This window comes from Ochotona princeps, chromosome 2 (genome assembly GCF_030435755.1).
Source record: "Ochotona princeps isolate mOchPri1 chromosome 2, mOchPri1.hap1, whole genome shotgun sequence".
In the NCBI taxonomy this organism is placed as follows: Eukaryota; Metazoa; Chordata; class Mammalia; order Lagomorpha; family Ochotonidae; genus Ochotona; species Ochotona princeps.
In genome coordinates, this window is record NC_080833.1 from 119,214,623 (window position 1) to 119,241,921 (window position 27,299).

The 27,299-nt window shown below is 48.1% G+C and overlaps 1 protein-coding gene and 1 non-coding gene across 2 annotated transcripts; both read left to right on the forward strand.

Annotated features, from left to right (window-relative positions):
- The first annotated feature begins 415 nt into the window (after positions 1 to 415).
- MGST3 (microsomal glutathione S-transferase 3) lies at positions 416 to 23,852 on the forward strand. Its single transcript, XM_004589143.3, has 6 exons — positions 416 to 570; positions 17,784 to 17,907; positions 18,940 to 19,013; positions 19,915 to 19,972; positions 23,077 to 23,149; positions 23,608 to 23,852. The coding sequence occupies exons 2-6, from the start codon at positions 17,791 to 17,793 to the stop codon at positions 23,742 to 23,744; spliced, it is 459 nt and encodes a 152-aa protein (XP_004589200.1). The 5' UTR covers positions 416 to 570; positions 17,784 to 17,790; the 3' UTR covers positions 23,745 to 23,852.
- On the forward strand, positions 8,184 to 8,287 carry LOC118758692 (U6 spliceosomal RNA). Its single transcript, XR_004995789.2, has one exon. It is a non-coding gene; the product is annotated as a U6 spliceosomal RNA (small nuclear RNA).
- Positions 23,853 to 27,299: the final 3,447 nt, after the last annotated feature.

Sequence of the window (27,299 nt, forward strand, 5' to 3'; positions counted from 1 at the left end):
CGACGGGCCGGGGTGGGCCCTGACCCTCTGCAGCACCACAGTAGGGATTACTGACGGGAATTCATATGCCCTGGCAGTCCTAAAACCTCTTCAGACCTTGCACGCCTACGCTCCCGCGCCCCAGACACGTGGGACCTGCGGGTTCCTACTTCCGCGCCTTGTTCGGACCACTGAGCGCCCACAGCCGTGCTACGGCGGCTCAACTTAGGATAAATTGCTAGCCTACCTCCGCTCCGCAAACTCCATGCAGCCAGAGTGGAGCACCTGCCCAGAGCTTTGAGGAAGGTGACCGACCACGAAGGTGGTTGGCACTGGACTTGCACATGTTAAGAGCAAGCACGCGGACATCTGAGGGAGCGCGCGCCCTGAGCCGCCTAGCCGGCACCGTAAGGGCGCGCCCGGCTTGGAGAGCTCCGCCTGGGGGCGTGGCCGTGCGTCGCCCCGCCCATCAGGGGCCGGCCCGGCGCCCGGCCCCGCCCAGCGCCGCTCCGTCTGCCGGAAGCCAAGGACGCCGCACCCACATTGCGCTGCGCCGCACCGTTCTGCAACAGCCTTGGAAAGGAGACCTCGGTGAGTGCGCGCACCCGCGGGCAGCACGGACCCCCAGCCGTGAGCTGGAAGGGCAGAGGGGCCTCAGCTCCTGCGTTGCCTGGAGCTGAGTGGGGAATTCGCTTGCTCTCATACCCTCCCCACCCCCGTCTGATCAGGACCCTGGAGCTGTGCATGTCCGGCCCTTTCGTCCTCCGCCTGCCCCGTCTCCTCCCCTCTTTGGTCGTGTGGGTTTGGAGAGTCCAAGAAGGGGGTCTCGCTGCGTGTAACTCGGGGATGCTGCCAAGCTCAGGCCCTTCCTCGGTTTGCTCTTTGCTTCTCCTCCTTTCCCCTGGGCTCCCTCTTTGTGCCTCGCGCAGTGTACCTGACCTTGCCAGCTGCGTGCAGCTCTGGTGCAGAGGATGGGCGAGCCGGGCGCTGCAGGCCTGATAGCTAACACAGGTTGCTGAAGTGGTCCGGGGTGCTGCAGTGACTGCGGCTGGACTTGGATGTGTTGCTAGGGACCTCGCGGGAGAGCCTGGAGGGAATTGTGTTTGTTTTGCTCCCGCCCGTAGAGATCTGCAAGTGGCTGGTTTCCTACCCTTTTCCTCTCCACCCCGCCTGAGAGAGCATACCCCTGGGGGCAGGGAGGGGAGGCAAGAGGAGGAGTGACCGGGAAGAGGGCACCTGCTTTGCAGGTATCTCTTGGGTTGCAGACATTTTCCTTGATCTCCCGTCTCCCGGCCCAGGGCAGCTGCAGGGCGGTGGCAGGAACGCGAGACTGTTAGTGAGTCATTCCCCCCCAAGTGGTGGCTACTAATACTTTCCCTGGGAGTCACGACTTTTACTAGCCGCATTGTAGCCTAGAGTAACCCAGATGGGGCGGGTTAGGGAGGACTTGAATCCCGCAAGTGGGAAAAGGAAATGCCCTGGAAAGGTAGGGGAGGAGCGGGCCGCCTCTGCAGAGGGCGCAAGATGCGGCCCTGAGGTGTGGTCTGGCGGAATAGCTGCAGATTTTAGAAGCTTCCTGGCTTGGCGCTGGAGCAAGGGTTTCTCCAGGGAAATGAGTGACTCACCTGGCGCCTGTAGTTTGTGGAAAGTGGTTACAGGCGGGGTGTGCTTCAGTGAAGGTGTTAATGAGAGACTAGAATCTGAGTCTGGGGACCTACAACGTTTATTCTCACGGGAGTTGGACGAAGGAGTTAAAGTAACATCTTAACATCCAAACAAATCACTTTGATGGGAGGAGAGACGTTCTGTTAGGCTTCCCTCCTGACACAATGTTACAGAAATAGAAAACTTTGTCAAGTGATTTTTATCTTTGAGCCAATGTTACTATATTTAAACAGTAGGACACCATGACCAGCTAAAGAAACAGGGTTTCCCTAGGTTAAGGGACAAACCTGGAGAACAGTCTCACCCCTTATTTAGACTTTGTCCTGCCAGCCTGGCTGTAAGGAGACAGGATCCTGAAACCAAAATTGCCCTCCTCAGGGTTAGCACTAACAATGAATGCACAGGAAAGAGGAATTGTGCCTACTGTCCAGAGAGATGCTACTGTCAGGCCCATCAGTCCAAAGAAATTTAGAGGCAGGCATTTGGTGCCATGGTTCAGAGACACTGCTTAGGATGTCTGTATCCCACCTGACATGCCTGGGTTCCTGCTGACCACAGGGGACACCCAGATGGAGTTTAGGTGAGCCCCGGCTGTTGTGAACCATTGGAGGGTGTTCTAGCAACTGGGATACTCATTCATTGATTTAAACATTTTAAGGTAATTTAGTGTCTTGTACATGTCTAGCTGTATTTAAACATACTGTTTCCTCTGTTTATGTTTAAATGTTCTAAATCTATATTTAGAATACCGTTGCTGGCTGCAGTTAGCCAAGAGCCATTTAGCATTTTAAAGCAGTGTTTCTTTAGTAAAATATACTGTTTTTACAACTGCGTTTATTAATTCTACTTACGAATGTATTACTCTGCTGAACATGAGCTTCATGGTTTCCATCAGGATTCTCGCTGTGTAAAACCAAATATGTTACAGTGTGAGCCTGTCTGACCTTGAGGAAGGAAAAGCAACAGTGGAGCATCTGAAAAATGCATCTTCCAACACCTGGAAGGAGTTCAGCATTTAGAATTGGTACTGCTGCCCTCTGACTTCTTTTTGGAGTTGATTTGCTCATTAACTAGAACCTGGATTTTAAGACTTCAGTGCTTTCAAACACTCTTGACAAAAAAAAAAGTGACATTTTACGTGTTTAGCTTAAGAACTGTGCTCATTGAAAAGCTTAGTGCAGACCATCGTGGAAGAGTCAAACCCCTGTTTCAGGTTGGAGTCAGCAGGCAGGCAGTCCCTTCCCTGGAGAGGAGTGGTACCCTGGGGGGGGGGGTTGGGGGTCGAGCTGCTGCTAAGCCTGCTCCCGTTGCTTGTGATGGAAATCCAAGTCCTAGCAACATGACTCAATCAAGATGTCTTTCTCTTCTGGAAGTTACAGCTTGATTACCCAGGTTCCTTTGTAACCCCAGCTTCAGAGATCGATAGCTGGCAATCATGCACTAATGTCAAGGTGCCAACTTCTGTGTCACCTTCTCCTTGAAAATCTGCCTGAAAGGTTTTAAGATGACGTTTTTCTTCCCGTACGGCCTACCACTTGTGTCGTACTGCAGTCCTGGCAGTCATTCCAGTGAAAGGCTCTGTTTGGGATCTGTCCCAAGTTGCTTATTCCATCCAATTAGAAACATCTTGTGCTCTAGGCAGCCACAGGCTCGGAGTTAATTATTACCCCTCTCGCTCTCTCTTCTTGTTAATATGTTTGATGCTCAGGAGGGGTCTGGGAACGTGGAAATGTTTCAGAAGAGGTCAGATGTTGCCAAACTTGCTCTTCAACTTCATTGAGAGGCAGTTTAGCCAAAGGTGGAGAGCCCAGCTGGAGCCTGAGCACCAGGAGGTGTGGGAACCCAGGCTTGGCTCTGTGACACCTGTGCGACCTTGGACAGATTAATAACTTCTCTGATGGTTAGCTTGCTCAGCTGCAAAATGGAAGTAATGGCATCATAGAGGCCCTGTGAGGATTAAAGTGAGTTCCTATTTTTTCTTAAATTTTTTTATTTTAAGGATTTATTTTTTTTAAAATTGGAATGGCAGATTTACAGAGAGGAAAGACAGAAAGATCTTCCATTCCCTGGTTCACTCCCCAAATGACCAGAGGCCAGAGCTGAACCAATCCAATCTGAAGCCAAAACCAGGAACCACTTCCAGGTCTCCCACCGGTACACAGAATCCCAAGACCCCGGGCCATCCTTCACCCTCCTCCAAGGCCATAAGCAAGGAGCTGGACAGGAAGTGGAGCAGTTGGGACACAAACCAGCGCCCATAGGGATTCTGGTTCATGTAGGCAGAGGATTAACCAGTTGAGTTGTTGTACTGGATCCATGCTGTTGATGAATAATATGGAACAGGTTTGACCCCTCTGGGATAACGTGCACATTATTGATAATTAGTGTTAATAGGCTGTCGTCAATTTCTCGTGCCACCCTCCCTCCAGTCTGTGTCATTAGCCCTCAGACACACTGAGAGTACTTTTCCCCCTTATGAGAGTACTTCAGAAAGTCCATGGAAAGTGTAAATAAAAATTTATTTTGAAATCACACAGTTTTTTTCAATAATACATTTTCCATGACCTTTTTGAAAGCTCCATGTACACATCAAGCCATTTCCCCTCCAGATTCTTCATCCCAATCTGCCCCTCCCGTATAGCTTCTTTTTAATGTTTATTTTTATCTATTTGGGGGGCAAAGTGACAAAGAAACAAAGAGCAAGACACATCTTCCACAGGCAGGCTCACACTCTCAAATGCCTGCAACAGCTGTGGCTGGGCCAGATTGAAGCTGGCAGGTAGGAACTGCATCTGGGTCTTCCCCTTGAGTGAGCAGCCAAAGGGCTTCGGCCATTGTCCTCTGCTTTCCAGTTTATGCATTAGCAGTGAGCTGGGTTGCAAGTGGAGTGGCCAGATGCTGCTGTGTGGGGTGGAGCCATGCCAAGCAGCAGCTTAACCCTTGCTCCTCCTGTTTTATGGCCCTTTTCTGCTTCTGTGTCTCTCTGGAAGATGTGTGTGTGTGTGTGTGTGTGTGTGTGTGTGTGAGAGAGAGAGAGAGAGAGAGAGGCAGAGGTATAGAAAAAAATGGAGCAACAGCTTTTCCATCCGTTGGATCAATCTCCAAATGGTCTCCCTGACTCGGGCTGATCCAGGCTGGAGCCAGGAACCTGGCACTTCACCCGAATCTGTCACATGAGTAGCAAGAGCCTAGTACCTGGACTATCTTCCACTGGTTTCTCAGGCGCACCAACAGGGACATTCAGCAGCCTTCATATAGGATACCAGTATGGCGGGCCCAACCCACTGCACCACAAGTCAACCCCTATTGTCTGTCACAAAACACACTTGCCTCTGGATGTGGAGGAGGAATGACAGGACCTTCCTTCTCAGGCCTGATGACTGTCAGGATCCTATCCATGAGTATGTGGCAAGCAAACAGCCTGAGAAAACACTAGAGGAGATGGTCAGAATAAAGGCTTGCTTTCCTTTGGGTAAAATGATTTTATCTTGCATTGCATTGAACAAATCAACTCTATTCCATGTATCATGAATTGGTCTTTGTTTCCTTCTGTAGCCCAGGGCTTTCTCCCCCTTCTTCCTGCTGCTCCCCAGGGTTTCTTCCTGTGGGCTGCCCCTGGGATCCCATCTCCCAACAGACTCAGCTCCAGATGGTCTCACAGGGCCCAGACCTTCTAGGTCAGATGTCAGGGAATTCTCACCCATAGAACTTTGGCTGTTGAGACTCACTTGGGAAACTGTGTCATCATACCAGCAAATCTCTGAGATTTATTCTCTCTCATTATGAAAACCAGCATTCTTACTCTATGTTTGGTATATGCTTGCAATGGGGAAATCTCAACTGAACTTGAGCTGTGGTTATGCAACAAGGTGGAGGAATCCACCATGGTGGGAGGGTTTGGGGAGGGGTGGGAAGAACCCAAGTATCTATGTAATTGTGTCACATAATACAATGTAATTACTGAAGTTAAACAATAAATAATTAAAAAAAAAAAACAAAAAAAAACAAAAAAATAAAATAAATAAATGTTTAAAAATATTAAAAAAAAAAAAAAAAAAAAAAAAAAAGAAAACCAGCATTCTTAAATTTCTGAAGAGTAGAACTACCAGTTTTTCCCAAGGGAGAGCCAATATCCATTCAGGCTTGTGTGATTAGTGCCTTGTCACTCAGAAGCCAAACTCCAGAGAAGGAGAGAGCCGATAATTTGCTGACCTGGCCTTGGCGAAGTTTGTACTGGTGTACCCTTGATCCTAAGCATCATGCTGAGTCCTCCCTCCCCCACTCACAGCCAGCACAGTCATTCATCACACGGTTGTTTTCAGGGCTGACAGTCACTGTTCTTTTTCTCTCCCATCGTGGAAACAGGAAACTATGTTTGCAGAGGTTCTCTCCAGGTTCTCACATTTCTCCTTTGAGCTTTGCCCTAGCTCAAGAGGGCCCACTACCTTGATAATTATCAGTCTTGTTCCTTTATGAAAGTATCTAGAGGTTGGGAAGCTACCCAGGGAAACTGAGTCAGTGGAGCCCTCAGAACCACCCCAGCATCCTCTGCCTACCATCCAGGTCTCTGGGGCCTGGCCAAGTCCACAGGTATGATCAGATCAGCCATTTTAGTTGCCACTGTTATAGGTTACTCTCAGTAAAAATGTTGATTTTTGTAATGTAAAATAGGTACCTTATATAAGGAAACCGGGACTAGTAGTACAGGCAGCCAATTAAAGATTGTAATGAAATTTTGAGGAGTAACTCCAAGTTGATCTGCAGATCTTTTGTAACTGTGTCAAGTTCCTGGTGGCGTTAAAAGGTGGGGGATTCCCAGAGCATATGAAACTGTCACATAATGCATAATAATTAATAAAAAAAATTAAAAAAAAAAAAAAATCACTTGACCCAGCGTGGTGGCTTAGCGGCTGGGGTCCTTGCCTTGAACGCTCCGGGATCCCGTGTGGGTACCAGTTCTAATCCTGGCAGCCCCGTTTCCATCCAGCTATCTGTTGGTGACCTGGGAAGGCGGTCCAGGATGGCCCAAGGCCTTGGGATGCTGCACCAGCATGGGAGACCTGGAGGAAGTTCCTGGTTCCTGGCTTCAGATTGGCACAGCGCCAACCGTTGTGGCCACTTGGGGAGTGACTCATCAGATGGAAGATCTTCCTCTCTGTTTCTCCTCCTCTCTGTATATCTGACTTTGCAATAAAAATAAATTAAATCTTTAAAAAAAAGAAAGAAAGAAAATAACAGCTGAGAAATTGCAGTACAGTTTGGGGAGAACAAAATTACAAATGCAAGTTGGGTTACCATTGTTCAATAAGTATTTGCTTTTTCAGATTTATGTATTTGGTTGAAAGGCAGAGCGACAAAGGAAGAGACAGAGTCATGCTGAGAGAGGTACTCTGTCATTCTCCAAATGGTCACAACAATCAGGACTGGTAGGCCAAAGCCAAAAGCCAGGCCCCTGGAACTCCATCCTGGTCTCCCACAATGGTGACAGGGACTCAAGCGCTTGAGCCAGCACCTGCTGCCTTTCTAGGTGTATTAGCAGGGAGCTGGACTGGAAGCAGAGTAGCTGGACGTCAAACTGGTGCTCCGGGAAAGGATGCTGATACACAAATAGCAGCCTAACTGCCATGCCCTGATGCCAACCCCTCAACAGGGGCAGGCTTCATTTATTTAGAAGCAAAAGGAGATGAAAGGCAACAAGCATCTGTCTCTTGAAACTCTATCAGTTGATAAAAGACAGGGTGATGTAACTTCCTGGCTCAGAAGTGATAGATACATCATTAGGAACAAGTGCTCAAATTCATGAAGCTTGAGTTTTACCCCGTTTGTGCAATGCTAATTGTGCACTGGAGAATTTCCTGGGCAACCAAAGAGGAAGTTGGGTCAGTAGGGGAAGACAGCTTCACCCCAAGAGTTTTCTGGATACGCCTAGTTGTAACTGAAAGGACCCTGCCCCAGTGAGATAAGGCAAGTGCTGGCAAACATAAGAATTAGAGAGAGGGTTAGATGAAGGTTTTAGGGGTGGAATAATCGTAAAGGAGAATTCTGTTGGCAAAATTCCTAGAGGAGAGTGCCTCAGCCAGAGATCCTAATGTAGCCTTGCATGGCTAATGTATGTGGAGCACATCTCCTGGGGATTAAACCAACACTATTTCAGTCTGATCGCTGTTGAAGTGAGACCTGGCCTTGGTGTCTTGTAGGTTTCTTAAAATCCTCAAGTGTCTGCAGATTCTGGCAGCACTCAGAGGGGTAGTCAGAGTGATGATCCACCCACCCAGGAGCCTCGAGGCCCCCCTGACTACCATAGCACTGCGGTCTTCCTGAAAACCCCCCTGCAGGCCCCCCATGACTGCCCTCAAGTCCCACACCCCACCTGCTTCCAAATACCATTTCTTTGCATCTTCCCTCAACCTGATAAATCATGTTTCATACATCATAAATACTTCGTAAGGTTTTTTTTGTAAATTTTGTTCAATGTTTATTTTCATTTATTTGAAAGGCAGAGTCACAGAGAGAGAACAAGAGAAAAAAGAGAACTTTTTGTGCTCGCTTCAGCAGCACATATACTAAAATTTGAATGCTACAGAGATTGCCATGGCCCCTGCACAAGGATGACATGCAAATTCGTGAAGAGGGTCTCTTATCTACTGGTTCAATCTCCAAATGGCCTCGACAGCTGGACCTGAGCCTAGTCAAACAGGGGGCCCAGAACTTGTATCTGGGTCTCCCACATGGATGACAGGAGTGCAGGCACTTGAGCCGCTATGTTAAATCCAGCATTAATAAAAAGCTGGATTGGAGTCTAAATAGCTGGGACTCAAACCCAAGTACTCCATTATAGGATATGAGTATCCCAAACAGTGCCTGAACCCACTGTACCACAACACCCACCACATAGTCTAGGGCATTTTTGAAAGTTGCAAGTGAAATGCTGCTGTGTATTTAAAAATGAAAGAATTAGGTCCACCGCTAATGTCATATTTAATAGTGAAGTCCTGGGGCTGGTGCTGTGTCACAGCACTCTAACCCTCCAGCGTGTGGTACCAGCGTCCCATATGAGCGCTGGTTCAAGTCCCAGCCGTTCCACTTCTGGTCTAACTCTGTGCTCATGGCTTGGGAAAGCAGAAGTAGATCCCTGAGTTCTTGAGATGCTATACCCACGTGGGAGACCCAGAGGAAGCTGTTGGTTCCCAACTTCAGACCAGCTCAGCTTTGGCCTTTGCAGCCATTTTAGGAGTGAACCAGTGGATAGAAGATACTTTTCTCTGTCTCTCCTTCTCTTTCTCTGTGAAATCTGCCTTTCCAATAAAAATAAGTAAATCTTAAAGTGTAAATAGTGGAATACTGACTGCTTCCTTTCTAAGTTGGAGAAGCAGGCAATTTTCTCCCATTCAGAGACACAGGTCTCATTTTGTATCAGTGATCCATGGTCTCCCGGTGTCCTTGAGACTGCCTGTGCTATCTCCAAGGAAGTGTGTCAGTTCCTGCCAGGCCCATCCATCAAGATGGCCTTTGGTCATCAGTCATGGCGCTGCATGGTCAGATTTGAGATATGCTGGGTGCATGGCATTGGGGACAGTGCCTGAATAAAGAGCATCACTCCTGAGAAGGGAAAGCCTTAGAACCGATGAGTGGGTGAATCTAGTCTGGAGCGTGACCATGATGGAGAAGAGAGTTCTAGAAACCTGGAGTCTGGTGCAGGTTGGGCTCACAGAGCCACGACAGGAGAAAATTAGCTGAGTTTCCTGTCTTTTGTCTTGAGCATTCCATTAAAAAAAGATAGGCTTGCTGATGGGAACCCAGCAAGTGTGTCAATGTGAAGGGTTTAGCTACAGTTTGTTCTGGAAAACAACCCCTGGCCTCATCAGCCCCACTGTGTTCTTGGAGACAAGCTAGACCCCATGTCACTCGGACAAGACAGTGTCTGGTTTTGCATTGGAGAAAATCATCTCCTGCAGTTTTTGTTTGTTAATTTTTGCCTGATACAGTGGAGTTTTTTACATCATTGTTATTATTTATTATCATTATCATTATTGTTTTCCATGATACAATTTTGTAGGGATACTCCTCTTTCCTCCTTCTTATTTTCCCCCTCCCACCACTTTCTCCCCATATATCACAGTGGTATATAAGTCCTTTAGTAATAGTTTCAGCTTAAACAGCAGAATGCTAAATTTGTAACACTGGTTTTTGAAATGTGGTTCCCCAAGGGCAGACACAGCTGTGTAGCAAGGTCATTCCCCACCTGCAGTGCCGCATCCCATGTGAGTGCTGGCTGGTGTCCTGGCTGTTCCACTCCTGCTCTAGTTCCTTACTTGTATCCTGGGAAAGCAGTGGAGGATGGCTCAAGTGTTTGGGACCCCGCACCCACATGAGAGAGCCAGAGGAACCACTTGATTCCTGACTTCAGACCGGCTCAGCTCTGGGCATTGCAACCATTTGGGGAGTGAACCAGCGGGTAGAAGATCTTTCTCCGTGTGTCTCTTCTTTCCTCTGTAAATATGCCTTTCCAATAAAAGTAAATATACTAAAAAAAAAAAAAAATAGTAGTCTCACAGCCAGCCTGCTCAGCCACTCCCAGAGACTTGCTAGAAAGCATGTTCTCAGGACCCACCTGAGACCTCCTGAGACAAAAACTCTGGGGTGGGGAGAGTTCCAAACAAACTGTGAGAACCCCTGACCCAGCGTGTGAATAGCAACACTCTTGCGTTTCTATAAAATATGAAAATGAGAGATTAAAATCTCATGTACTCTGTCCTGAGAGAGCATTCAGTCTGCTGGGAGGTATAGATATTCCTACTGATCCATGTTCAAGTACATGTTCTAGTAGGGAATGGGTCAGTGGGAAAGGCAGGGGGCAGCTCTCAGAGGCAAGCCCTTTGCAGTAGGTTTCTAACACAGTGTAGGAGATAGAATCTAGGAACCAGACCCCACCCTGCTTCAAGTCCCTTATCTTGCTGGGTCCAAGAAAAAGGGCTACCACTGACCTGGAGCAGGTAGGCAATCACCAAGATGCCGTGTGTGGTTCCTATGAGTGTGCCTGCCGGAGAGAGGCTGTGTGTCAGTTATCAGCTCCCCAGGCCCGTCCGTGGGAGCTATCTGCTGGCTCTAGGGCTGCCATGGCCCAGGGTGTGGTTCTGACTCTGGGGAGTGGCCACTGAACTGAGCTGGCTTCCCTGCCCAGGACACACCCTATACACACAAAAGTCACCCTGTAAAGCCGGGAATCGCCATGTGAATGGCCATGTCCTTTGCCCTGGAGGCATCAAAGAAAATAAGGCTTGGCAGTTAGGGAAGTGTTTTTTGGTTGTTGTCCTATAACCTTGAATGAATTAAGGGCAAACCTTGACCAGTTTTACTTCCTACTGGATTGATGCTTTCAGCAGCAATATTGACAGAGCTTTTCTGCGTCTCAGCTCCTCTTTCTGGAATAATCCATACATCCAGCGTCCCTTGTGACTGCAGTGGGTTATTTGAGGGAAGAAAAGGACACTTAAGCTGATTAGGTGCATACTTCACGCCACGCATCGTGCTGGCTGGTGAACTTGGTCTCCAAGGGACGTGTGCTGGGAGAGGCAGGTCACTCCTGAAAGCTCCCCAGAGTTGCATCTCACATCACTTATGCCACAAGCATCTTGAGCACTCACACTCTTCCTGGATGGCACAGGGGGCTGCTCTGTTTTTTTTTTTTTTTTTTTTTTTATAATCTATTTTATTGTGTTGTTATTGACAATCTTTACATAGTTAATTACAGTTAAAGAAAGAAAAAGAAAAGAAAGAAAGAAAAAAAAAGGTTCAGGGGGATAGGGAAGTGGGTAATACTATTATGTCCACATTGTTTCCATCTTGTATCTGAGGTAAAGGGGGATATTGAGGGGGAAGCCCCACCCAGTTTCCCGCCCACCCCGAGTCCCGGATGTGGGGCATGCTCTGAGATATGTGCTCGAATGGTGTTAATAGTTCTCTGGTTATAAATCGCTGCCAGGTTCGCTCGATGAGGTCGTCCACTGATTGATATGGTCCATCATAAAGTCTCCGTTTGCCCCATATATCGCTGCCAACATATAGCTGAGATGAATGATTGATCTGCTCTGTCTTCTGTCTTTTCTTGATTAGAGTTCTGAGTCCAGCAGTTCGATTAGGGAGATCTCCAAAGATACTTTGAGGTATTCCCAGACTAGTTTCTTGTATGCTCTAGCAAGCACAGGGCCCGGCACAGTCCATCACCACGATCAGCTGGTGGTTGCAATTGCTGGGTTGGTTCTGTTTTCAGTCCCGAGTTGCACTGGAGCCAATGGGTGTTGCAGTCCAGTCTGGTTCTGCCCAGCACGTACTCGGCCCTCACACAAACCAGTGGGAGCTGCAGCCTAGTCGGGGTGACCCACAATAACCCCCACCAGGCCCGCCCCCTACCCTGGTTTGCCAGTATGTGTAGCAGAAGACCAGTCTGTCCCCCATCCCGTTTGACTCTTGTACGTGTCAATGGGTATTAAAGCTTAGTTCTATCTAACCAACTCAACCATCCAGCCCTCACGGGTGTTGTTGAGTGCCTCTCTATCTAGCCATCCCAGCCCCCGTCCCAGTCTTCATGCCCTCCCACGGGAATAGTGACCCAAGAAGGGGGAACCCACTTTTTCCCTCCCAGGTCTCTCTGTCCCGGTTTATGCACTCTTTAGGTGGTTCTGTGATTTGACTTGACAGAATTGGTCCCCAGTGCCAGCTTCTGCGGCTATGTCCAAACATCCCTCACCCACTCTAATTTATGCTTGCACCAGCAGGAATAATCAGCCCAGCCTGGCTTTTCCCTGATCTAGTCCACATGCAGTGCACAGGCGTTGTAGCCTTGCTTGGTCGGGTCTGTCTCTATCCCAGCCAAAACTCTCCAGTGGGAGTAGCTGTCCGGCGAGGGAACCAGCCCCTTAATCCCCCTCCGCCAGTTCTGCCCCTCCCTTCCTTCCTGGATCTCATGTGTGCTGGTTGGGTGCTGCATTCATATCCAGTACAGGCAACCACGCCCTGGCATTCCATAATGTGTACTGGTTTTGTCGCGACCAAACCCGGCTCATCCCACACTCTGATCTGGTGATCGGATTTGCCAGAGGATGACATGAACTGATTCAGCCTGGTCTGCTCCTGACCCATGCTGAATGTGTGCCAGTGGGAAACTTTCCATGGCCTATTCTGGGCTGTTTCCTATCATGCTTCTTGCGCTTACCTGCAGGGACTGTGTCCTGCCAGAGGAGTTGCCCAGGCTCCTCCATCAGATCCCATCCCAAAGGCAGGTTTTGCGCATGCCAGGGGGTCCTTGAGCCAACCCAACTCAGTTCACCTCCTGCCCTAGCAGGAACAGTGGCTTTTCCTGGCTGGCTTTCACCCCATTCTGGTTCTTGTTATTGGATGTTTCAGCCCAGCCATGGCTCGTCCTTACCCACATACAGCTCACGCATGGCTCAGTAGGGGGTTGAGACCCAGCCTAGTCAGTCCCACATCTACCCCCTGGTTCTCCATGCCACCAGATGGTGTTGGGGTCTGAACTGGCCTGGTGCATCCAATCCCAGCCCACACTAGTGCCTCGGGTGACTGCAACTGTTTCCTAGATAGAACGCAGCTCCAATTCTAGCACATACGCCCTTTGGTGGGAACCTCAACCTAGGTAGGGTGTCCCGTTACCTCCCCGATTGGGCTTGTTCCTAGCTGTAAATCATGCACCTGCCCGTGGTTGCTCTGGGGACCAGTAGGTGCAAGAGCCTAGCTCGGTATGACCTGTGTTCCATGCTGGTTTCTAGTTTTGCTTGTAAACAAAGGTTTGTTCAGTCCTGCCCAGTACATTACGGTTCATTACCAAGTTACACATTTTGGAGCTACTATGCCCTGCTAGTCTGACCCCCAGATTTGGACGGCATGTTCACCAGCGAGAGCTATGACTCGCCAGGGGAGCTTCCCAAGTACCTCCACTTGATCCACTCCCAAACCCAGTTTACATACATGCCATTGGTTTTTAGGCCAGTGCCCGCTGTACTCTGGCCTCCCATTTGGCTTTGTATGAGCTGGTGAATGTTGCAGCCCGGCCCACCCCACAGCCTATTCAGGATGCACATTTGGGTGCTGCTGCCTTGCCCAGTCCAGTCTATGGTGGATCCCTTCACCTGTGATTGATGGCAGGCTCCTTGGTCACACCTAGCTTAGTCCATAACCACCTAAAATTTAGGTTTACCAGTGGGGCCAAACTTTCTACAGGGTGTGGCCCACACATCCTGCACAGAGTCTACCCCAGTATAAGGTTCTAGAGTGCTAGTTAAAATTATGGACCTGCCTGATGTGACCAGTCTCCTGAACCAACATCATGTCAGGCAAAAAAATATCCTGCTAGACAATCCGGGGTTTATCTTTTGCATTATAGGTGTTCAAAGCTCAGCATTATTGAGTGATTAGAAGTTCTCCAAAAGAAGAGTTACTGGCGTTGGGAATCTTTAGGATTGACTCAGAACCCAGAAACAGTGGGGTCACCCTAGAGCTATCTAAGCAGCAATTCGGACATCCATTACCCCAGAGCTTCCCGGCCGGGCGGCCAGCAGGCAAAGCCTGGCACCACATGGTGCACTGGCTGCCCTGGATGAGGCCGAGGACTCGTTCACTGCCTTGCGGCAGTGTCTTTGGCGTGAGGGGGCTGCTCTGTTTTAAGTGCAGGTTATGACACACGAAGCAGGACTCCTCAGTGAGCTGTCATGCTTCTCACAGTGGGCCTTGCACCTACATCTGCACCTGCACCTGGGAAGCAATGCTCTGCTGCTCCCAGCATACCCTGCGTCCATGACTGATACTGCAGCACCTGCTGCAGCATCGGACTCTGAACCCCTGGCTGCTTACACTCTGCCCTTCAAAGGCACTTGTTCTTCCAGGCTCTGCTTCCAGGTCATGCTCCCAGCAGCACATCACTGGAGCCAAGTGCAAGCAGAGCAACGTACAGGAGTGCATACAGGTTCACCCTCAGCCTGGGTTGTCCCATGGTAGATGTTAATATTTATCCACAGATCGTGGCACCGTTGCTTTCTGGGCGTTTCTTGCCTGTGCAGCCATGTGTTCCAGGAACATTTCACCATCTTGCCACCTAGTCCCCTCGGGCTCTTACGAGTCACCGGAGCACAGGTCAGCAACTCAGACACCAGATCCCAGTGCTTTGCCTGGGTCAGCCAGAGTGTTGTGCTCTGGCCTTAGATCTGCTCCCATTTCTCCAAGTCTCTGTTCCCTTTTCTGCAAAGCAGAAGTGTTGGGATGTGAGCGAAGATTAAGCCTGCAGTGAGATGAGATGGTGCTGGGCTGCCAGGGAGCCAGGCCTCCGTCCAAGGGGAGGCACTGGTCACACACTCTTGACTTGCAAAGTTTAGCTGAGAGCAGATATGCTTATCTTGGCTGTCCCTCAAACAGACAGCTGCTGAATCTTAGAGACAGTTTGGTGTTAAAAGGCCCATTTGACTCAAAAGTGTTGAGCTTCAAGGATATCAGAGAGGTTGCAGGACTCAGTCATGTTCATTTCTTCTCAAAGAGGTGTCCAGAGTTCGGACTGTTTTGAGTAACTACTCCTGTAACTTCTTCCCTGCACCTGGGGAGAGGATGAGGGCAGGGAGGCTTGGAGGGCAGCCAAGGACTGTTCTCTGCAGTCACACAGACACAGCCCGGAGTCCTGGTGTGTTGAGTCACAGGGCCCTACCCAGGGTGTGTCCAGCTGAGGAACTCAGAGGGTAAACCAATCAGAATTGCAGCACAGCACGTTAAGCCACCATTTGTGACACCCCCCCCCCCCATATCAGAGTGCTTGGTTTTAAGTGTTGGCTGCTCTCTGCTCTGCTTCTGATCCAGCTTCCTACGATGCATCCCAAGGGCAACAGGTGATGATACACTTTCATCCGTGGAAGTTCATCCTCTTGCTCCTCTTCCTTCCTCACAGTTTCCCCCTCCCACCATTTCCCCCTGAATTATCATAGTAGTACAGTCTCTCAACAGTTACAAGTTTACCTTTCTTTTATTTAAAATGCATCATGGCATGGTAGATATAGACAAAGGTATCAAATCTAGTATCATACTGTAAAGGTATATTTAAATGTTTGATTGGGCATCCTCCTTTCATTCAGGAGTAGAAATATGCAGTGAAATATATCTCCATTTACCAGTATGCTAGTCTCCATTGTACAGTTCATCTATGAGAATGCATGTGTGTGTATATATATATATATATATGTATGTTTATCTATAAATATGTATTTATTTTATACTTTACCTAAAGGTTATCTTATGTCAGAGAGAAATATAGTGTTTGTCCTTTTAGGACTAGCTTACTTCACTAAGTGTAGTATCTCCAGTTGGGACCATTTTGTTGCAAATGGTTGGATTTTACTTTTTGTGGCTGAGTAGTATCCTGTAGAATAGATGTACCAGGACTGGTGCAATGTCTCAACTAGCTAATACTCCATCTGCAAACACAGGCATTCCATATGGCCACCTGCTCGTGTCCCGGCTACTCCACTTCCCATCCAGCTCCATGCTTATGTCCTGGAAAAGCAGCAGAGGATGGCCCAAAAGCGTGGGGACCCTGCACCCACATAGGGGACCCGAGAAAGCTCCTGGCTTCAGATTGACTCAGCTCCAGCCATTACAGCCTTTTGGGGAGTAAACCAGTAGATTGAAGATCTTTCTCTCTGTCTCACCTTCTCTGTTTAGATTTATCTTTTCAATAAAAGCAAATAAATCTTTTTTAAAAGTATATACCACAGTGTCTTATACATTCCTCTTTTGATGGGCATCTGGGTTGCTTTCATGTCTTCACTCTTATGGATTGTGCTGCTTCCAAATACTGTGTTGCAGGTCACACTCTTGTTTGCAGATTTCGTTTCATTTGGATATATCCCCAGGAGTGGGCTAGCTGGCTCATGTGGTAAATCCATTTTCAATTGTTTGAGCACTCTCCATGTTCATTTCCACAGTGGCTGCCCTAGTCTGCACTCCCACCAACAGTCAGGTACTTTTCTCCCCATATCCTTGTCAGCAGTTGTTTGTTGATTTCTGTTGGTAGGCCATTCTCTCTGGAACTAGGTGGAACCTCAATGTGGCTTTTATTTGCATTTCCCTACTAGCTAGGAGCCTGAGTATTTTTTATCTATTAGTCATTTGAATTTGTTCTTCTGGAAAACGTCTGCGCGTGTACTTTGCCCATCGCTTCACAGAGTTGCTTGCTTTGCTGTTGATGAGTTTCTGAAGCTTTTTGTAGATCTTGGATATTCGTTTGCTATCTGTTTTGTGGTGTGCAAATGTTTTCCCATTCTGTTGGTTGCCTCTTCGCTTTGTTGATCATTTTCTTTGCTGTACTGAGCATCTTGGTTTTATGTAGCCCCATTTGTTCATTTTTACTTTGTTTGTTCTAAGAAGTCTTCCTACTCCTATGTCCTGTAGAGTGTTCCCTATTGTCTTGAAATGATCATTTGATGGGCAAGTGGCTGCTCATAACAGCTGGTCAAAGTGATTGGCAGCACAACAGGCTGAGGAGCCATGCTCTGCTTTCCCAGCACTCTCTGAGCCTTCCTGTGTATGGGATTGCTGCTGTATGACACATTTGTCCCAGGCAGAAGGGAAGCCTCAAGATGTCTGCCCTCGCACTGGGCCCTGCCAAAAGGCAAAAACTTGGAATGGTTTTATATCCTGTTTCTCTCTCCTTCTCCCTCCCTCCCTCCTTCCTTCTCTCTCCTCTCTCTGTAATTTAATGTATCTTTTAGCATTTTATCATGTTAAATATTTTCTCAACACTGTGATTTCCATTGGCTCATTCTATAGCAGTGACTGCTGTAGTGGTGCAGATAAATCTCCTGACTATAGTATTGATCTGCAGAACCCAAGCACAAATGAGAACACATGACACATGATTGAATGCTTTCTGTGTGTATGCTGCACACTTAAGTAATTTTCAAGTCTAGCCGCATGACATATAGCCGTGTCTCTAGTGACCCTTTAGAAACCTGAGACTGACTCACAGCTCTGTGTGTTCCGCATGTGTGCACCTGCTGGTTGAATAAGGCAATGTGGTCCTTAAGGCCTCGGGCCATGACTCACCCGGTGCCAGGAAGTGTCCTTATGTGCTATTTTTTCTCGTGCAGAACCAACATGACCGTCCTCTCTAAGGAATACGGTTATGTCCTTCTGACGGGTGCTGCCAGCTTCGTCATGGTGCTTCACCTAGCCATCAACGTTGGCAAGGCCCGCAAGAAGTACAAAGTGGAGGTGAGTGAAACACAAGCCGAGTTTTCACAGGCTGGGCTGGGGCCACAGGCTTAGCTGGGAGCTTATTTTTCAGTTAGGGGTACGGGGGAGTGGCAGGAAGCTGGAGGCAAGCAGTAGCAGTTTCAGCACTGCACCTGTTAGAAATCCTGCTGCGTTGCAGTAGGAAAGAGGCAAGCGACATGGGCCAGGAGGAGGTGGGAGGGAATGACAGAGGGCTCATTTCCATCCAGCTTTACTTAGTCTCTTCCAGGGAAAGGCCAGGTATGCTAGCTTTAGAACAGTACCCTTTGGCTGGACCTAACTGCCAGGAATAGAGTTATTTTGTAAAGAGGATTACACGGCAACACAGTTTACTCATGTGCCACTTTAAAAATCATGTCTGAAGGTGATCTTTCTCTGTCAGATGCTTAATTTAGCCTGAGCTTGGGCAGTAGACACAGAGAGGAGATCTATAGCATCTTGCTTTAGTTCTGGTTTAGAAGTGCTAATGGCTAAAGTGGTCCCTGGGGAACAATTTTTAAAAGTCTGTTTCCCTTTAGCCACTTACAATGAGAATCCCTCACTGGAGCATCTTTTAAAATTTTCCAATATGTCCTTCTTCTTTGTCATTGTCTTTTTTAGTTTCTTCTTCTTCTAATGGACACATCCATTACATTCTCACATGCTCAATCATCCACTCCCCCATCAAGGGGAGTTGTAGAAGGTCATGGTATTTGGTGACTGTTGGGAAACAGTCCCTCCGTGTCTTTATACTGCCCCCCAAATCTCTCAGAGTTGTGTAATAGCAGACTAACTCGGGTGCCGCCATCCTTGTGCAAGCACAGAACAAACAGATATTTATATCATAGAAACATTGACTCTGCTCCTGAGAGCTGCCATCCTTGTCTATGTAAATAGTTAAGCAGAAATCAGATGGTCATCTTCCAAGTGTATGATGGAGGATACTTTGGGACATATTATTGTTAAGGTTAATTTTGAAGTTCAGCACCACATGCTACTCTTGACTGCCTGATCACTGTTTTGTTGCAACAGTACCCTGTCATGTACAGCTCGGACCCTGAGAATGGGCACATCTTCAACTGCATTCAGCGAGCCCACCAGAACACGTGAGTGTCAGCCACGCTGGGCACCTGCAGATGGCTGCAGAGTGGGTGTGTGCTGTCCAACAGCTCTGCCATTGGTGACAATCACCTGCCGAAATGTCACTGGAAAACTGTGTACGCAAACAGACTGAGAACAGAGAAAAATTGAAAGTTGACAGAATACTGGGCTCTTGGAATCATCTTTTCAAAGCTGTCTTGCATTTCCTGGTACAGAGCTTGCAAACGTGTGTTGTGTCTAAACTGATGCCAACATCCTGGGCTGGGGAGGCCTTGTCATCTGTAGGGAAGGCCACTCTGATTCACCACCTCCCTCATCCATTTGGGGTGTTGGAGGTCCTTTTACTCGGCGTCTTCTAGGTTACCTCTGACACCCACAGAGCAGAAGAGAGTGGGCATGATGGGCCAGGGCTTCTCCCCCAGTGTTAATTTTGCCTTTTGAGTTGCTGCCTTGGCACATAACCATGTAAGGGACTCTTGCTTGAGCATACTTCAGTGGGACACTTTTTAAAATTTCCTTCTGGGGATTGGCATTGTGGTATGGCAAGATAAGCTGCCAAGTGCAGTAGCAGCATCCCATATGGATACTGGTTCAGATCCCTGCTGCTACACTTCTGATCCAGCTCCATTGCTAATACACCTGGGGAAATCCGTGGAAAATGGCCCAAGAGCCTGAAACCCCTGCACCCATGTGGGATAACCAGATGAAGCTCCTGGTTCCTGGCTTTGGCCAGTACCAACCCTCACCATTATGGTCATTTGCGAAATGAACCAGTGGATGGAAGATGTGTGTTGTGTGTGTTGTGTGTGTGTGTTGAGTGTGTGTGTATGTTGCTTCTCTCTCTATAGCTCTGCCTTTCCAAATAAATAAATATGTTTTAAAAAATAAAATTTCTTTCTATTCCAGGTTGGAAGTATACCCTCCCTTCTTGTTTTTTCTGACTGTTGGAGGTGTTTACCACCCAGTAAGTTTTTCCTGAAGATGGGGAGTGTAATCTGTTAGAATTTAGCTCACTGAACAAGTATGGGACAGGGGGAGGAAAGGAACGGCTTCTGGACACCATGTCTATACAAGAATGTTATTTAATGATTTCTTACAAACTCCTACAAGTGAGTGAGTAGCTGGTGTTTCCCCACCCCACTTTTCCTTTCAAATAAAAACAGCTTCTTGCAGACTGTCCAACTTCCATAAGGCCACATGGTTCCAGAGCAGATTCAGACCGTAAGGGCTTTCATGTGGCACACTCATGCATTCAGCAAGCACTGACTCTCCCAGGAGGCTATAGCAGTGAAGGAAACAGGCGCACACCTGATTACATGCAGCTGCCCCCTTAGCTGGGGCCACAGATATCAGCAGAAGCAAATGTGCCATGGTTTTTAAAGATTCGTTTATTTTCTTGAGAGTCAGAGTTACAGAGGTGGGGGCAGGGAGGGTGGACAGAGAGGGAAACTCTTCCATCCTCTGGTTCACTTCTCAAATGGGTACAACAGCTAGAACTAGCCATTCTGAAGCCAGAGAAGCCTGGAGCTTCTTCTACCAGGTCTGCCACATGGGTGCAGTGGACCAAGCACTTGGGCCATTCTCTGCTGCTTTCTCAAGCTATTAGCAGGGTGCTGGATAGGAAATGGAGCAGCAGCTGAGACTGGAACCAGTCGCCACAGGGGACGCCAGTGCCGCAGGTGGCAGCTCCACTTGCTATACCACAAGGCCTGCACCTGTGTATTTGGAGGTAGTAAGCCTCCAAAATGAAGGAGGAAAATGAAGCAGGCAGAGCAGAAAGGCAGTGTGAGGAAGGGCACGCTCAGGAGGGTTGTTGGTGCAGGTGACAGGAGGAGAGGGCACAGGAGCTCTGTGTGACTGCAGGCCACGGGCACTGCACTGTCTGAAGGCACCTGCTCCATCAGTAAGTGAGCACAAGAAGCCCACAGTGGAGTGAGGTGAAGGGTGCGGGCAGACCCTGGACCTTAAAGGCCTCTACAGGTGGCCCTTGTGACCCGTAGGCATGGCCTACACTTAACCGTGCCTACAAGGCTGATTGGTTGCTATCTTGCACAGAAACTACTCCTTTTCCAGGAACCAGAATATCCCTGAAATGAGCTCTAGTCAGTGTCCAGACACTTTGGACTTCTACATCTAAGCCCTTCATAACCACCGTAACCATCACTACACCTGCCACCTCCCACTCCGCCCCGCCCCGCGCCCATCCCCCCACCCTGGTAGGTACCTAATGGCCCTGTGCTTTGGTCACTAAGTTGCCACAACAGCCACCTGATGTCTTTGAAGGCTTGTATTTTTTTTTTTTTTCTAAGAAACATCAGGCTGTTCTTGCATGGCTTAGAGAAAAGTGTTTCTTTCTGATGCCTCTGGGGCACCTCCGTCCTAGCAAGTGGTTGCCCTGGCTGCTTTCAAGAGCCTGTTCTCCCTAGGGTAGGTGTCAAATGATGCCCCGTCATCCCCATCCTGTCCCTCTTCCCTAGTCCCCTTCAGCTGCCTCATTCTGAAAAAATATATATATATATACAAAACTCTTCTCAGAGGCTTACAGTCAGTAGCTGGGCAGGGATTGGCACTGTGGTGGTTGATGAAGCTGCTGTCTGCAGCACTGGCATCCCGTATGGGCACCGATCTGATCCAGCTCCCTGCCAGCATGCCTAGGAAAGCAGTAGAGGCTGACCCAAGTGCTTGAGCCCCTGCACCCCTTAAAAGAAGCTCCTGGCTCCTGGTTTTGAATCAGCCCAGCTTCACCTTTTGCAGCCATTTGGGGAGTGAACCAACAGATGGAGGAGCTCTCTGTGTAACTCTGCCATTTAATTTTTTTAAAGAAGAAGAAAAAGGAAAGGGAAGGGGAGGAGAGGGGAAAGGAAAGAAAAAGTAGTTGGACAGAGGCCACAGAGCTGATGGAGACTTAGAGGACTGCTGATATTTAACTCGACCCCAAGTCAATTCAAACTAAAGCATGGAGCTGCTAGATGGGAAGGCAATCACACACCCTCTGGTTTGATGTTTTTTTTTTTTTTTTCCGTCTGATTCCTTTCAACCAGATGAGAGGATTGCTCCTCTTACCTAAGCTTTTTTATTATTATTATTTTATTTTATTACATTGTATTATGTGACACAGTTTCATAGGTACTGGGATTCTCCCCACCCCTCCCCAAACCGCCCCCCCATGGTGGATTACTCCACCTTGTTACATAACCACAGTTCAAGCTCAGTTGAGATTCCCTCACTGCAAGCATATACCAAACATAGAGTCCAGCATCTTACTGTCCAGCCTAGTTCAACGGCTTCTTAGGGAGACCCTTCCAATATACCATCAGCAAAAATTTACATCATTATGGAATTAGTTGGCATAGTAATGAGTAACCAATATGTTAAAAATGAATGCGTGTTCTTAACCACCTTCTGTGACCACCTCATTGACATTTCAATTGTAGTTTATACCCCAGGCCCAGACGGCTTCACTACAGAATTTTACCTAAGCTTTTGATCTCTTTCTTCTCCAGTGTTGTGGAAAGGGAGGTTTCCCTCCCCAACTACATGCTCTGGGCTCTCTCTGCTCTGTCCTCAGAGAGCCACATCCCAGCAGACAGGCTGCAGAGCCACCTGCTTACAGTTCTTCCCGGGATGACCTCTCTAAAGACTTGCCCCAAGCAACTGGCTGAGGTTCAAAGACTAATCGGGGATAGCAGGGCTTGCCCTCGGGTCCTGAGTCTAGGTTAACCACCTCTCCCCTCTTACTGCAAGGACCCTGGACCACCTGTACCTCTCCATGGCTCTAGCACAAGTTCTTCTAGTTACACAGGGAAAGCTGGGAGACTATACGTCCTAACTGACTTGGAGGCCAATCCTTAGCGCCCAGTCAGCAGCAATTGATAGGAGAATCACAAATTTTTTATTTCCTTGGCTGAAACCAGGAACTAAACTCTATCTTAACTTCAATGGGGAGTATTGTAGCAAAGTCCTAAAATGATTAACGTTCAGATAGTGCATTACATAACCAATCCTAGGTGTGACTCAAGGTTGGCCTGTTGCCTGAATGCCAGTCCTAACATGGCACTTTTCTCACAGCGTATAGTTTCTGGCCTGGGCTGCGCCTGGATCATCGGGCGAGTGCTTTACGCTTACGGCTATTATACAGGAGGTAAGTGCCTATTGGCAAGCATAAATGAAGCATATACGTCTTACATCTGCTCTGTTCTTCTTGAAGCACAAGTAGGTTGTTAATGTATGTGCAAGGTCTAAAGTTTGTTTTTACTAACCTTTGAAAAATAAGTTCATTTTTTATTGAGCATTTCCTCTGGGCCAAATGTTGCTCCAAGAACTTCATCTATGCTACGTAACTTTATAAGCAGTTTATAATATAGATAATATCCCATTCTATAGACAAGGAAAGTGAGGCTTGGAAAGTTGAAGGCCCTGTGTCACACAGCTCCAAAGAGTAAGTTTACTACTAAGGCAGTACACAATTAATTACCCAGGCAGTCTGACCCAGAGCAGTGTGCCATTACCCAGGCAGTCTGAACCCAGAGCAGCAGTATGCTGGAGGCCTTGTGAGTCTGCAGCAGCCCCAGTAACCTGCTGTTCCTTCTTCTTTTGCAGACCCCAGCAAGCGGTATCGTGGAGGCGTGTCCTCCCTTGCCCTCCTGGCCTTGATGGGCACCACTGTGTGCTCGGCTTTCCAGCATCTTGGCTGGATTAAACCCAGTTTGGGCAGTGGATCCAAGTCCTGCCACTGAAGAATTATGAGTTTTAAAAAACTCCTTCATTTTGAATGACTTATTTCCAGTTACCTTTTCTTTCTGTCTTCTGAATGTAATAAACTCTTACATGGCATCAGCCTCATATTCCCTAAGCCTCCGACTTCCTGTTTATTCCCTATTGCGTCTTTTTCAATAACTGGTCTGCTCCTGGGAGAGACAGAGGAGTCGCTGGAAGTGCAAGCCCCTCCTCCCCCTGGCAGCAGCTGTTCCCAAGGCATGTGGAGCTGAGAAGTATGCATACCACAGTCCAGAACTCTTTTAGCTCTAGGAAAGACATATTAGCTTACCACTTGCTGCAGATACATAGGATTTTTATCAAATCTTACTCCATGGTGCTACTATTGCTTAAATACTAAAGCAAAGGGCCAGTGTGGTAGCTCAATAGGCTAATCCTCCAACAGCAGCACCCGCATACCATATGGGCACCAATTCTATCTGGTTGTTCCACTTTCAATCTAGCTCCCTGGTTATAGCCTGGAAAGCAGTGGAAGATGACTCAAGTCTGTGAGCCCCTGCACCCAAGTGGGAGATAAAAAAGAGGCCCTGGCTCCTGGCTTCAGATCAGCTCAGCTCCGGCCATTGAGGCCAGCTGGAGAGTGAATCAGCAGGTGAAACTTCTGTCTCTCCTTTTTTTCTATAAATCTGCCTTTCAAATAAAAATATCTTTTTAAAAATAAAAAAGAAACTGAAGTGATAAACTAAAGTTTTGGAAACAAGAACTTAACAAGGGTGAGTGTAACTGTTTTTGGATAGAAAGAGCTGATTTTATGGATGTGAGAGGGGAGGCTTAGGTGCTGTCAGATAACTTAGAGAATGATGTAAGTTGGAAGCGTAAGATAGTTGCTCCAAGCTAACATGACCATAGCATTAGCGTCTCTGACCCTGTGCTAACACAGTAGCTGCTAGCCACATATGGCTACCCAAATGAACAAAAGGTCAGGGCAACACAAAAATCAGCACTTTGGTTGTACTAGCCACATTTCAAGTGTTCAGCAGTTGAGGTAGGACTGAACTTGGGTCTAACTCTGACATCTGCCATTTCCCACTGGAGCAGTCTTGCCTGAACCCTGGAGGGGAAACATGTACAAAAGGAATGCTATTAGGGTCAGCCCCTGGAGATGGCCAGCCTTGGCGGGATGGCCAGCTGGAGCCCTGGACTAGGTCAGCACAAACTGCAGTCAGTTCTTGAGACACTTTCCTCTAATCCAGAGAAAAATGAGGTTTCTGCTTCACAAAGCCTTTTTAAAGTTGTTCCTTTGTGGGCCAAGCACAGTAGCCTAGTGGCTGAAGTCCTCATCTTGCATGCGCTGGGATTCCATATGGGCGCCAGTTCATGTCCTAGCTGCTCTGCTTCCCATCCAGCTCCCTGCTTGTGGCGGACAAAGGTCTTGGGACCCTGCACTCACATGGGAGACCCAGAAGCAGCTCCTGGCTCCTGGCTTCAGATCAGCTCAGCTCCAGCCATTGTGGCCACTTGGGGAGTGAATCAGCAAATGAGTCTTTCTCTCCATCTCTCTGTAAATCTGACTTCCCAATAGAAATAAATTAGTCTTTTTTTAAAAAAAAAACTTCCTTTGTGAAGTCATGGCTATAGAATATGATAGGTATTTTTTTTCTGACTTAAAAATGCTATAGGTAAGAATCTGCAGTGTTGGGTTTTATTTCATTGCTGTTGTAGTTGTTGTTTCCAGAGAACTGGAAGGAGCTGGAGAACTTGCCAAGGTTTCCTTCCGCCCCAACCCCCACCCCGCTCAGACCCCAGGCACCAGCAAGGCAGAGCAGAATAGAAACCAGTGGAGCTTTACACCAGGAACCCTGGGAGGTGAAAGGTGCTGTGGCTGGCTTGGCCAACTCAGGGTTGTTATCCAGTCACAGCACTGCCAGGAAACCCGTGAGCTTGGCAAAGCCCATGTGGCACATGGCAGTTTTCCAGAGAATAACCCTGCCTGCCAAACTGGGTGTGTTCATTCCCCCAGTCTTTGGGGGGAAAAGCAGCACTTCCACTAACTAATGTATTAGCAATGTACATCTCAGAGTACATCTGTTCCCAGGAGAAACACATCCTGAGCTGTACTGTGCACAGCTGCAAATTAGAGAGCCAAAGCAGCTTGTACAAGCCCAGCTGATCACACTGCACCGCCACCTGCAGTTAGCTGTGTGTCCCGGGGCAGTTTATGTGCCTCGCTAAGGGCTAGACTGAGGGTAATGGTTAAGTTCCCAAGGGTCTGACAGCCCTGCATGCACAGCACCTAGCAGGCTCTGGTCCAGTATCAGCTGTTCTAGGAAGCATGGGTGCCACCTTGTGGTGTAACTCAGTAAGCCAGCAGCCAGAATATCTGGTCTACTGACTCCGACGTTTGCTTCATTTCTTTCACTCATTAAAGCACTCAAAACTGCTCTCTTAACTTCATCCAAAGTCATCCACAGTCTCCCAGCTCCCTCCTTATCAGTAGTACTGTCCAAACGGATGTTCTGATACGGTGAGGAAGGGCTGTGCATCTGCCTCGTCCAGCTCAGCAACCACTACCGTGTGTGTGTGGCTCTGGAACACTCGGAAGGTGGCTACAGCAACTGGTCAGCTAAGCTTTAGTTCCATTTGAATGACTATATTTGTGTAGCTGCGTGTTCCGAGTGACTATGTGGATAGCACAGCTCTCAGAGATGTGGTTCTCAATCCCAGCCACCTGTCGAACTTGCCCCCAGGGACCTTTAGGACGCCAGATACGCAGAGTAAATCTGCCTCAGTGTTTCTGAAGCTCTCTCTGGGCAAGTCCACCGTGGACTGAGAAGCACTGTTCCAGGGCAGTGCCTGGCAGACGAGCGTCGACCATCCCCAGGGGCTCCTGTTGAAAGGGAGGTGCCAGGTGAGAACAGGGCCTGCCTTCCCAGCAGGCAGCAGCTGTGGGTCCTGCCTGGGCCAGCCCAGCCTTCCGCTCACAAATGCCAACACTCACCAACTTGTCAGAGACTCCGTGGCGCTGTCAGTGCCTGCTTTCGGTTTTCTTTCTATTTGACAATGATACAGTCAACAGTTCCAGATAGCACTAAATGCTTTGAATTAATAGAAGACAGTAATGGAGAAAAGCTGGACAAAAGCGTGTACACAGCTACTTGAGCTTGAAGGTCTGCAGGAGAGAGCAGTGAGCGAGAGCAAGCCTGCCGGAGGAGTGAACAGGCCAGTGGAGAGTGACGGGAAGGGCCAAACCAGAGCAAGGTGAAAGTTACGGAAGTTTAGATTTTATCTGAACACCAGTTAAAATTCATAAGGCTCAAGCACATGACATAATCTGATTTTCTCTTTGTTCTTCACGGCATCTAACTGCAAAGCATCTTTTATTCCATGGCTGACTCCTGTCCCCTCCCCACCCTGGATGCTAAGGTAAACCAAGACTGGTGTTCAGATACATGTAAGAAAAGCCAAGGGATTCATTTTGCCTCAGAGGACAGCCCAACACACAAAAGGCATTTCAGGGACTCAGATCTTGTAAAAACAGGCCAGGATGTAGAGAGCTCCCCCTTCCAGGAGCTTTG

Excerpts from the sequence above, each read along its gene's own strand:
- MGST3 (XM_004589143.3), top strand. The coding sequence starts at position 17,791 with ATGACCGTCCTCTCTAAGGAATACGGTTATGTCCTTCTGACGGGTGCT. Across the intron at positions 17,908-18,939 it reads GCAAGAAGTACAAAGTGGAG|TACCCTGTCATGTACAGCTC; the intron begins GTGAGTGAAACA and ends TTGTTGCAACAG. Across the intron at positions 19,014-19,914 it reads CAGCGAGCCCACCAGAACAC|GTTGGAAGTATACCCTCCCT; the intron begins GTGAGTGTCAGC and ends TTTCTATTCCAG.